The sequence below is a fragment of the Ochlerotatus camptorhynchus genome, unplaced genomic scaffold (genome assembly GCF_037179485.1).
Source record: "Ochlerotatus camptorhynchus isolate MF236.1 unplaced genomic scaffold, CSIRO-AGI_Acam_v1.1 ptg000022l, whole genome shotgun sequence".
In the NCBI taxonomy this organism is placed as follows: domain Eukaryota; kingdom Metazoa; phylum Arthropoda; class Insecta; order Diptera; family Culicidae; genus Ochlerotatus; species Ochlerotatus camptorhynchus.
Genome location: NW_027040514.1, coordinates 2,022,439 through 2,035,777, shown reverse-complemented (window position 1 = coordinate 2,035,777; position 13,339 = coordinate 2,022,439). Strand labels below are relative to the sequence as shown.

At 41.2% G+C, this 13,339-nt stretch overlaps 1 protein-coding gene across 1 annotated transcript in view; it reads right to left on the bottom strand.

Moving 5' to 3' along the window:
• Positions 1-11,438, bottom strand: part of LOC135705735 (D-beta-hydroxybutyrate dehydrogenase, mitochondrial) — a 292,333-nt gene extending 280,895 nt beyond the window's left edge. The window contains exons 1-2 of the mRNA XM_065227582.1: positions 11,367-11,438; positions 5,915-6,057 (exon numbers count right to left, since the gene is read on the bottom strand). Of these exons, the coding sequence (XP_065083654.1) occupies positions 5,915-5,932 (18 nt within the window). The 5' untranslated portion in view covers positions 5,933-6,057; positions 11,367-11,438. The remainder of the gene's footprint in view (positions 1-5,914; positions 6,058-11,366) is intronic.
• Between the last annotated feature and the right edge of the window lie 1,901 nt (positions 11,439-13,339).

The window sequence follows — 13,339 nt, the reverse complement described above, 5'->3', positions numbered from 1 at the left end:
ATTGAGGGCACAACTCGTGCGAATGCAAAATACAAAAGAAAAAAAGCACGCAACATGTGCCGGTATAAAAATGTTCATACAGTGTTGGAAGATTACTTGCTAATTCTACTAGGTTGATAGGGTTGTCGTTCTACTCCTACACCATCCACCAACTCGCACGGGCTACTAACACCATCAAGCGGAATAAGTCCGTTGCCAATACATCTGCCATGGCATTGTTGGATGTCAAGAAGGCGTTCTCTGGCATGATGGTCTAGTGTACAAGCTGGATCGATAGAACTTTCCGATCTACCTCGTGAAGATCATCAAAAACTACTTGTGGGGCAGATCATTCCAGGTCTTCTTGAACAATTCTCCTTCTGATACGTTCAACGCTGATGCTGAGGTTCGCCAGGGTAGCCTCCTTGGTCCTATCCTCTTCAACATCTTCACGTCAGATGTTCCTCCCTTTCCGGGTGGTGGTATTTTGTCAATTTGCGGATGACACTGCTATCATCTATAAGGGTCGAGTGATCCGCGCTCTGGCGAGAAAACTCCAATAAGGCCTGGATGTTCTGTCCGACTATTTCAAAAGCTGGAAGATTTGTATCAATGCAGCTAAAACACAGACCATACTATTTCCACACTCGAACTCACCTCGGCTTGTTCCGCCTGCTAACTCAAAAGTCCACCTTGATAACACTCCCATTGAATGGTCGAGTGAAGTCGTCTACCTTGGTCTCACTCTTGAAAGCAAGTTGCTATTCCGGTCCTATATGGACAAAACATCCACCAGGTGCAACATCTTGATTAGGTCGCTCTACCCACTTATCAACAGAAAGTCCACCCTTTTCCTTAAAAATTAGCTTGATGTCCACAAGCAAATCATCCTCCTCACCATTGAGTACGGAACGCCAATGTGGGAGAGTTGTGCTATGTGCAATCACCTCAAACCCCAAAGGAACCAGAACAAGATCGTTAGAATGATCCTAAACAGTCCTCCACGGACCCGAAATTCTGAGGGCCACCGCCTGGCTGGCCTTCAGCCTCTCGAAGAGCGACGAACGGTTTCCTTGGAAAGGTTCAGATACACCTGTCTGAGACCAGATCTTCAGATCATACGTGATCTGTCACGTTAGTTAAGCTAGAATTGTAGTTAGATAGGATATACAAATTTTCAATTAGAACAAAACACACCCCCAAGGGGTATTATGATAACTAGATGAAATACGCAAATACTAAATTAGAATATCCAATGAACAAAGATGAAGAGCCAGATAGGCTAATCAATTGAAATTTAAAATTAATGTATACATCATAATCAACAGAAATAAACGAAATTTTACTACTACTACTACTACCCTCACACGTTTCCACTACATCGTTCCACAAAATTACGTATGGACATGTCACAATAGAAGCACGCCACAATGGAAATCCCGAGCCATAGTTCAAACAGTAGTCAGGACTAGGAATCGGTGGTAGATCTTACATCCCGTAACGTACCACGAAAAGGTGATCTACCCACGTTACGGGGCAGGTTTCTTCCATACAAGCGGATTGTATCCACACACCACACACACCTGTGCAATGGACACCCACCATCGGAACAGGTGGTCAGTAGCGCTATTCTTAGTAGGTCTTAATGACCAATACTGTCACTAATTAATTGAGGGGATTCCATAGAAGTTTCGCCAAAATTGTGATTTTGGTAAAAGTTCTGGGAATTTAATAAAAACTCCGCTCAGGTTTGTTGAAGCTCATCATACTTATTAAAAACTTAAGGGTTTGATTTGGTAACTTACTAATAATTTTGGAAACTTTGTTTTACCCGAGGTTTTACCCACGAATGTGTAGGAAAATTTCTAGAAATATTTCAATGTTTTTCCAGAAATTTAGAGAAAGGCAAGTATGATATGAGATTTATAAGAAAAAAAGGATGATGCTTGGGAATGTTTACGAAACTTTAAAAAAATTAAGAATAATTTCAAGAAGTAAGTGTGTGTGTGTCTTTGTTTTAACGGGACTTTAACCGTAAACGGTCATTCGTTTGCTTCAATTAAATTTGGTCATACAATCCGGTTGCTTTCAAGAACTCCAGCAGCTTCTGTTCAGTGGGTGGTGATAAAACTTCCGCTATGGTTGTATCTTAGATGATAAGTCAAACGTTCGGTACTGTAGGCTCTAGAATCTAACAAAAGGTGGGGGATGAACAGTGGGACACCGCATGTGATGCAGTTTGGAGGTTCCTCTTTAGTAATTCGGTAGCTATGGGTAAGACGGGTAGCACCAATTCTAAGTCTGGAAAGAATACGGCGGTCTTTGGGGTTTTTATTATCTGGCCAACGAGATGTAGACTGTTTGATTCTTCTTGACCAGCACCAGCCAATCGGTTCGCCTCCTCATTGCCTCGGATACCAAAGTGACCTGGGACCCAACAGAAGGAGACGTGATTAGCTATGGAGGATGTTTCTGCGGACATGAGCCAAGGATGTTTCATGGAACTGGATTCCATTTCGCGGAGACAGCTTGCTGAATCGCTAAAGATGACAGTTGGATTCTCAGACTGTGGAGGGTTCAAGTTGGAAGCTTTCATGAGGGCATAAGCTTCGGCACTGAAGATGGAACAAGATATAGGGAGGGAGGAACTAATACTGGTTAATGCGCTAGTGATACCATAGCCGAACTTTCCATTAGAAACGGAACCGTCGGTGTAGATGTGGAAGTATTTGTTTATTAATTTATTTGATAAGGCTCAACCGAATTAACTTTACAGAGCCGAGGATTCTTGGTCACTATACAATACATCTTAAAACTATAGTCAAAAGGTACAACACAATAAACACTTTATCTTCCGCTATCCAAAAAGCCTCCTCGATCAGAACTGGAGCCGCTTCTAGCAGTTTCATTGTATGGCAAATTGTTGTACGCCAACGAGGGTCAGAGCGCGTCCATTGCAGCAATGGACGCAAAACGTGGTCAGCACTCACACACTCATCACGAAACGGTTGCTTTCCAAAGTCGACGACGCATCGACCGAAAGAACTGCTGATGAAGAACAATGAGGAGGACCACACAATGGTTGCTGCAGAGAAAACAGACGATCGCGTAGCACACATCGAGAGTGGCCTGCTTTTGTCGACAGCCGAGTGAACACTCAAGATGTGGAAGTAGTTATTGTATTTTTCTGAACGGAGATTGTTAAATTGTTGTTGTATTTTTAACGGGGGATCACCTGCTTTAACTTTTCGAAGAAGAAAGAAAGATCTATCTTAGGAGGTGGTTGGTTCCAAGGTCTGTTTTTGGTTTTGGGTAACACTGCAATTGAAGGGAGATTTAGTTTGGTAAGGGAGTTGAACAGATCGTTTGCTCTTGTTAAACTTGTTCAGACTTAACCATCGAATAGCCTTAGTCACCACGCAGACTGTTATATAATGTTCGAAGGGGAGCTGACCACACTCGGCTATTATAGCGGATATGGGACTAGTGATGAAAACTCCGGAAGCTGATTGGAAAGCCTTGTTGTACAACGAACGTAGCTTTTTGGTTATGATATCGCCACCTCTGCTGAAAAAACCTGCACCGTAGAAGATTTTGGGCAGAAGCCAGCCGTTAACTATTTGCATGATGGATGTTCTATCCCGAGCAGGAACGAATATCTCGATATCTTAAATTGGTATGGATGAGCCTGACATAAGAGGTAAAATACCAAAAAATAATACAAAAAAAAGTTCCCACAATACCATTCCAATACCAAATTATGTTAATGCAATACCAAAACAATACCACCCAGGTATTCTTTTGGTATCCAAAAATCAATTTTTGGTATTTACAAAGTATTTTGCATGTAATTTTTTGGTATTATTCTTTGGTATTTTACCTCTTATGTCATGCTGGTCAATACCAAATTTTGGTATCAGATCAGAATTCGGTATTCATTAGTTATTTTCTCCTGCTCGGGATGTGCACATGGAATTCTTGTCCCAATCGTCCTAATGACCTGTAGCCGCCGCTCGGTGATTTTCCGAACAACGTCTGCGTGGTGTCTAAAGCTGAGAGTCCGGTTAAGGTAAACTCCAAGGATTTTCAGAGTCTGTCCTGCTTCTATTGTGGTCTGGTTTAAGTTTAGTTGGGGTAGTTTGCTAAGCTTTTTCCTATTGCTACTAATATGGAGGAGTTGTGATTTTTCAGGGGATATGATGAAACCTTTTTCATCAGCCCATTTGGCAACAATATTGACTGCGGATTGAATCCATTTTCTGGCTAACGATTTGAAAATATTGAAAGTGATGATGGTAATGTCGTCTGCATAAACCAGTATATGAACATTGGGGGGAATAGTATCAAAAAGGGATTGCATACAGCTGAGAAAGAGTGTGGGTGCGATTACTGAACCTTGGGGGATACCGTTCTGTGGTGGATACGCAAACCAATTGAAAAACAGTTTGATTAAGACGCAATCATTTCCGTTAAAAGTGTCGATGCGCAACATAAACGAAAAACAAACTTGTAAATCAAAATGACATTAATGTATACCAAGTATTTCCACTGGGTCTCAAATAAACATTCCTAAGAAATCCCAAATGCAATAAACATGTTTACTAGGTCAAGCGCAAGACGATCAACAACGCACGCAGACGGCGCAATGAATGAAATGATTGTTTGCATAGCTAAGCATACTTGCAATAAGCATAATCGATTGCGTGTGACTTTTGCCACATGGTATCGGGTCAATTCGTAAACAACAGGAAGCAACATATCAACATAGGACTTGGGAAAGATTCAGCATAAACAATATTGAATTCTATCTGCGCAATTGGTTAATTAATAAAACTAACTGAAACTGAAATATACATTATTCTACAATCGCAAGTCAGAGTGTTATTAACTTCGAATGCCAGCTCAGTTCTCTTGAGACCTGACCTCAGATCGGTTGTTTCCTATGATGACTCTGAATCTCCTATCGTCCAGAAAACTTTGAACGTAGTGACCCATGCGGCCCTTGATTCCATATTCTTCGAGCGACTTTAGGATGGGAAAACGCCATGCACGATCGTAAGCCTTCGACAGATCCAGAGAAACACAGTCACCATGCATACCTCTTTCAAGGTATCCATCAATGAGATCCTCTAGCTCCGTAAGGTAATCATCCGCGGACTTTTCTGGACGGAAAGCAAACTGGCGATTGTCGACTAAGCCTTAGGACTCCATTTGAGTGATGAGTCGTCTATTTACCATCTTCTCAAAAACCTTCCCAATACAGTTCAATAGAGTGATAGGCCGGTAGCTGTCTGCATTATTCCTGTCTTTTCCGGGTTTGGGGATGGGAACAACTAGAACTTCTTTCCAGTCACGTGGGAATTTCTCCCTGGTCCCATATTTGGTTGAACATAGACAAAAGGATAGTTTTACCGATTATGCGGAAGATTTTTGAGAAGAGGATAGTCTACGTCGTCTGGTCCATCGGATGAACCACTTACCCTACTCAGAGCCCACGCTATCAAGAAGTAAGGATAAAGGGACTTTGTTCAAGGAACATTAGAGTAATTTTCCGCCCCTCGCGGTTTTGTTATGTGCCCCTTCACCACCTGTAGAGTACGGTGCTGCTCATCGTGCAGCATCGATAAAGTGCAAATGTTTTGCAACATTACACATCAACTAGATATCTAGTAGATAATACACTATTTGAAACATCTTCATCAACGTCAGGGGCGGGCATACCGTTATTTAAGGCATCTTTATATTTTATAGGGCGCAGGTCAATTGGGTGCGACTACTGAGCTCAAATTTTAGGAACGCAGCACTGACTGTCAATAATTTTGCTCAAATTTGATAAACGGCATCGCAAAGCTATTGCAATTGAGCCTTGGCAAGTAATTTTTTTTTTTATAAAAAAAAAGTAAGAATTTAATCGATAAAACCTAATGATGCTTACCTTATTTTGACTCTGCATAGCTCCGACTATCTTTCGTATGGAACAGAGTTAAGTTCGTTTGCAAGGTATCACCAATAGAAAGACACTTTTGAATTCACACTGAACACTCTTTTTCACAACCACTAGGAACTGATATTCAGCCGCTTTAAATCCTTGAAGATAATAATAACTTATTGAAAGTAACTGCCCACACGTACGCACATCCAATCACTGATCACAGTATTTTAATCAGAAAAAAAAACAACACCCTACTCAATACAGTTGTCACAGCTCCTTATGAATTGACGGCCTGTCAGTGAGCTGGCGATGAAAAACTTCTTCACACAACTGTTGCAATCATCCGAAAAATACATCCCTTCTTTCCATTCATGCGAGAAGGGAAATTCAATGAACACATCGACCACCAAAGAGCAACGGCAAAGACGACGACGACAACGACGAGGTTTCAATTAATGGCGCAAAATTAATTAATTTATTGTAATTTATTGGTGGGTGCAGCTCTGTGGGTTTGCCAATGAAAATAATAATAATAATAATAATTAGTGTGAGAAAACAGGTCTGCAAAGATCCATCCGAGTGTTCGCCTAGAGGAGCATGGCTTGGTCTGAGTAATATCATGCCACTCCGATGCTGATGCAAAGTGACTTTACTTCTAAGTAGCTAGAATTAGTCAATTTACCGGATCATGGATAATGCAAATAGTCTAATGTTAATTATTTACAGATGATTAGCAACGTTAGTTCAGTCGATTGAATCTGGCTAAAATTTCCGATTGGTTGTTTTGGAGAAACATTGTAAGTTTAAACGTGGTTGTAAAGCATTCTAGAGAACCCTCATAAAACCAAAATTGTTGCTTGAGTGAATCCCGATCACGAGTTTTCCGCCGATAGAATCAACAAACCAAGAACAGTATGCTATACACTAAAGTCTTGTCGACCAATTTTTGCGCGTTCCAGTCTTTAAATTAGCTAAAATCACCATCTTAGCACCCCTCGGTGGGGCTTTGCATCTGTCAACTAATAGAATTAATGTCAAAAATCAAAAATTTAAATCTTGATGTACGCCTTATTAATAGAAACTAAGTGAACGATTCCACCTCTGGTGACGAAGAGGACAACGTCAAAAAGAGCGTTGTGAGCAGAAATTTCTGCTGTGAGACATAGGAAGTGGGACACTTTTTCATTTTTCCTGTTAAATTGATTCATCGGAGATCCTCCAGAACTAGATCAATAGCTGAACAATTTAATTCTGTATCGGTTTTGCAAGGATCCTGCTGGTGTTCAAGAATATTTTTGTTGAGAATAATGGAAAATTAGAATAGTACCTTACGCAACTAACATTTTCAGCTTTATAAGCCAACTTGTCCAGCATTGTGCTGTAAAGTAGCTGAAAAAAGCTGCATATACAGCCACAAGCAGAAGCTCTTGAAATTAGTTTTGGAGAGTGTTTACTCGACTTTTTCTCAACCATTATTCAATGTGTCAGTCGCACTGAAAAACAGTAGCCAATAAACGCTAATACCACTTCTCTACAAATATTTCATGATGGTCAGTTATTGCCTGATGTATCTGTGATTTCCAGTAAATCTACTGGTGGAGGATTCCTTGTAGCTGTCCGTAGCGGGTTGGAGGCAATGACCATCGAGAACGATTCATGGAACAATGTTGAGCAGGTACTCCCAAACCCTTCGAGGCTAAACGATGCGTCTTCGTTATCCCCGAGTGGTCCATCTGCTCATCCGGAACACACTGTAGATGTTTCCACGATTCCCAAGAATAATTCTGCTACCTCTACTGCTTCTGGACCACCACCATCACCACCGAGACGCATCGTGGATAGCACTGTGGAAGCCCCTGATGTCTCTGCCTCAGTCGCGCTTATTCCAGCCAGCACTCTGCATAGTCGTCTCGGCCCTGAGTGTAGATGTAGGTCGGGGGTCTTCCAACCAGCTAACTTCTAGCAGTGTTTCCGGTTCTGCGACCTCCACACTAGCCACATCATGTCCATGCATCCGTCCTGCCAACTGCCAGCAGGTTTATGCCGCCACCTGCTCTTCCTCGGATCCGGGACACCCTAAAACAGGCACTGAGGAAGGATGCCCCGTTTTCTATGCAGACGATACGAAAATCTCTCGGACTGCTGGGATCTCCAGAATATGTTAGGTATTTTTGCTCGACTATGTTCTCTACGGACACTGTCTTGCTCGTGTAGAGCACATAAAGGATCTCGGCGTTACCTTGGACTGCAGACTCACTTTCAGAATCCACTACAATGACATCATCTCCAGAGCTAATCGATAATTCTAGATAAAGCTGGAATTAGGCCGTAACAGCTTTAGTAAACAATGACTTCTATCGATGATTTCTAGGAACTCAAGGCACGCCCACGCAGACGAATATAACCATCGGATAGGGGAAGTCTTTCCCTACCCGATTAGAATGTTGGTTTGCGTGGGCGAGCCTTGAATTTCTAGAAATCATCGATAGAAGCCATTGTTTACAAAAGCTGTTAGGCCCTAATTCCAGCTCTATCTAGAATTGGGCTTTATTTTAAAAATTGCCGACGAGTTTCGTGACCTGCTATGCCTCAGGTCACTTTACTGCTCGCTTGTGCGATCCTTATTGGAGTCAAGTTCAGTTGTTTGGTGCCCTTTCCATGCTAGCTGGATCACTAGAATTGAATCCGTTTAACGCAAGTTTGTGAGATATGCTCTTCGTTTCCTCAACTGGCGTGACCCAACGAACTTGCCACCGTACGAGGAGCGTTGCCGTCTCCTGGGAATCGAGCTATCAGAGGTGAGACGGACGGTCGCTCAAGCTATGTTCGCTGGAAAGCTGCTTACGGGTGACATTGACTGTCCAACACTGCTGTCACAGCTAAATATGTATGCCCCTGAGAGATCTCTTCGTCAACGCGACTTTCTGTTTTTGGAACCACGGAGCCGGAATTTTACACAACACGAGCCAATTCGAGCAATCAGCCGGCAATTCAACAACTTTTTTTTATATATGTTCGACTTCAATGTATCAGCTGACGTGTTTCGTCAACGGTTACTTGGCCTTTTCCGTACCATTGACCGTAACTATTTAGTTTAAGTTTTATTCATTTAGACAATAATTTTCAGTTCAATTTTTCAATAAACAATAAACAATTAATCAACTTTCAACTTGTAGCTGCAAAACAAAGCTAATAAAGTGAATATATTACTCATTTGATGGCTTCTACACAAACAACCTGAAGTGCTTTTTCAAAAACTAAACAACCTGTACTCAGCTAATTAACTAACTAACGCTCCTTGGAAGCTATTTTACAGTCGACTTGGTTTATTTTTAGACTTGTGGAGTTTACAGCTTTTACTCTGCTCCTTTACAAAGCTGAAGTAATCAATCGAGAAAAGTGATTCGTGTGCACTATTATAAAGCCTCTACTCAGCGATCTTGTTGTAGAAGGTCATGTAGATTTGTGTACGTCAGTTCAAAGTGTCTTGAGTTCGATTCCATGTTTCGGTGCAGGGTAAATAATTTGGTGGTGTGCTTATAACTAATTTTCGATTAATTTGATTCTCACAGTCAATCTCTCAATCAATTCATCCAACAAAAAGTAAGAGGATGTAGCCAAGACTCGACCGTAGATTTGAGGTAGGATTACGTGCTCGGTATCAATATTTGGCGACTATGTTAGGGAAACCACTTTTTGCAGGCAATCGTTGCTAATTTTGATCACCATTGCAACAGTTGGACATTTGTGTAGTTTTCAATAGAGACCTATTAAAAATTGATAAAGTATTCATTTTAGCAGCTTTGTAGAAAAATCAACAATCGATTGGTTTGCTTAGAATCAAAATCCATCCGCTATTGACCGAGTTATAAGTGGTCTAAACCTAACCACTTTTCGTAACGCGGTCGTTTTTTTTATTGCACCCCGTGATCCTACGTCAAAAAAAAACAAAAAAAAACGTAAACGATATTTAACCCGGCTTCAACAGAAAGCTGTGTAGTGGTTATTGGATAACAGGGAAAAGGTTGAATAAGAGCCTTTCAAGTTCGCACACAACTAAACAGCAGGATAATAGCTGTTTGGAAGCGTAAATGGAAATGCAATAAGAGCTTGTTCCAACCGTTCCAACAGCCATAAGTAGCTGACTAAGTTCGCTAGATTTGCTTGTATAGAGGTTGAGTAAAGGTTACCACGTTTCCTCTCGAACTCGCGGGGCGCATTCTACGTTGGTGGTGCATTAAAAAGGCCTATGGGACCGATAAAAATATCGTTGTGCTCAGAAAACGAAGCTCTTTTAGATGATGTATAAAAGCCGGTATGCTTTTCGAAATTAAACAACCCAATTACGACACTTTTGAGGTCGTTCTGATACTTTTCTGAGTCAATTTCTCGTACGACGGCTTGATTAGAAAGAAATCGTGCGATTCTGTGACTGGAAATTATTGGATTCTTTCCTTTCCCGTTGCTCTCGGTTTACACCACTCGATTAAATCGTAAAACGCTAATCGTCATCCAACTGACAACATTATTGTGAAAATTTTCCATTAACAAATTTGCTCATAATGCTTGGGAAAATGAAGCACAGGCTACCGAAAACTAATCGCTGTACATTCTTCTACAATACAGATACAAACAAGAAACAGGTCAAACACATGTTCCTTCCGCACCGAAACCGAATTCAAATTGACCAGCTTAAAAAGACCATGACGCAAGTGGGCCAAAATAGCGTCAAGAGCCGTAAACAGACTTCTGCCTGTTCTCACCAGAAAAGACTTCATCTACAAAAAATACACCCTCTCCAACAAGTCCAAACCACGCATATCATTCCCAATCCACCAGAGGAGCACCAAGAAGCAAACAAAAAAAAAATGTCAAAGCCGCCGATCAATGGTGGAGTTTTCGAATTTCACTTTTCCATCGTCAAAAACCATCAACAAAGCAGCAACGTCAGTCGGTCGGAGCGCATGCGCGGTTGCCTTCTTTCGACGCCACAGTTGCATAACGCAATCCATCAACAAACGTCTGTTTTTCCCGTTTTCCCATGTTCGACGCCGATTGTTTTGTTTGCTCCCACCGCCGATTATTATCTAACGTCTAACTGCCGTGACAATTCTATTTTAAAGAGACATCCTTGACAATCCTCCCCCGTCTGTCAGCCTATCGATCACCGCACCGGGGAGGAGGCAAACAGGAAATTGCGTTCACACACCGGTGGCAATAAATTCGCAACTGTCACTTCAAATGTCACTCGTTTTCATCGTAATCATCGTCATTGGGACGGATTGCAGCTGCAGCTCAAATCAGTCGCACTTCGCTCACTGACACTTTTCACCAATGTTTGTTCTCTTGCTGCTGGCCGATGGGATGTGCACACACATCCATCAAGATCGCTCCGTCGTAGGGTAATCGATCAACAAACGTAACCGCCAAGATTTATAGATAGAGCAGCACGCACATTCACCAGAGATAAGGAGATCTATCACGCACTCGACACACGGTGGACTGGACGCTGCTGGACTGAAATGGCGCTAGTTGGCACGCACGCGATCCTCACCGGAAGAGGTTAATTTTGGCACTAGCTCGGCTACCTACTGCTGTAGAACCGTTCGGCGGTCGCTGGCTGACGATGATGAGAATTTCGTTTTCAACTTGTTCATAACTTTTCTCGGGATGTGCAAGGGTGGAGGAGGAGGAGGACACAGATCGGGATGGGTGAGGTGAGTTGGAAAATGGATATTTTCATTCACATGGCTGTACAGATTTGTTTGCTGAGGGGAGGCCCGATGGTTGGAGGAGCTTCATCGGGTTTGGAGATTTAATTGAATATGGTGAACGATTGTGGTTGAATCACAAAAAATGTATTTTATTATTTATAATAATAACAATAATGATGAGATGTGAATATTAGAACAGAACGTAACTTTTAGCGTACATCTTTTAACATTTCAAACTTAAAGAGATAGCAGCTTGGTGAATTGGGTTCTTTAGATATATTGAGGTAAATGCATGTTCGTAATCTGCATTACAAATGTGATGTGTGATGATGATGTGATGTGAATGGACCCACCATCAATGCAAGGATTACCAATGTCTGCAGCTACTTTACCGGTTGTAAAGTGCTGCCTGATGGTTAGCAGGGTGAATCAGCTTAATTGAAAACCTTTGGAACACAAAACGACCAGACAGCCATCTGCTATCACGTGACAAGGGACTGGCAAATCCATGAACCCTCGTCCAGTCAACAAATACTTTGATTCCCTTAGGCTGCACATCCCCCCCCCCCCCCCCCACCAACCTACTATATATGATTTACAGCAATGTTCCACCACATTCTCAAAAATGTGCAGACAACACATTTTGCGTTCAAAGCAGAGATGCCAGATTTGTTTTTCAGAAGTCTGCGAAAAATGTCTGTGAATTTCAGAAATGTCTGTAATTGGGCTGCATAGAATTGATGATGATGATGGTCCCACCTCTTACCCCTACAAAGGTTTGAGCTGGAGATTTATCTTTAAGATAATTAAATATGACATTTTAACCAGGTTGGCAAACAAAATCGAACTGGTTTCAGTTACAGATATAAATTCCCTCTAGAGTTTACAGTTGCTTCACAGCGATATAAATGTTGAAAAGCTCAGGCGTCCACCTCTTAGTTCGCCTTTTTGTCCACCTAAAATATTCATAAGTATTACAAGCAATCAAGAGTTAATGAACAATCAACAAAGCATCCTATAACACAAGTAACCCCGCAATCTGATGCTATCATAATTTTCAGCAATGTCAGGAATGCTCACGAACCCCCAACATTTGCCAGAAAACTTACTACTAACTCAAGGTATCTTCCAAATAAGCTTCAAAATTGCATTTTTTTTTTTATCGAATGTTAAATTCAGTCCTCTATATCCGTAAAACGCGCGCGAGGCTCAAACCTTTGTAGACTACTATTTTTTTTACTACTACTATTAAATCAAATATCAAAAATCCATCATCACCATCGTGGCGAACAAAATAGTTTTTGCAGTGCTACAATAATTATTAAAAAGTCGTTATAACAGCTATCCATACAAAATAATCCGTTAAAAATAACTTCGTCAAGATACATAATTTGTCAATTCATAAAAAAAATCACTGGATAACCGTTCAAAAGACAGTTTTAACGTGTGAAATGCAATGTCTCTTAAATTCTGCTGATGTTGTTGAACGTTTAATGTGTCTAGGCATCGAATTGAAAACATTTATTCCTTTAAAAAATAATGAATTCTGTGAAGCACAAGTCAAGAAATGTGGTGTTCTTATTTCATCCGCGTTTCTAGTATTATATCTATGATAGTCACTTCCTCTTTCAATTCGATCACACAAATATCGAGGCAGCAAACCGTTAACTACTTTAAAAATGAACACCATAGTCAAATATACAATTCTTTGCTT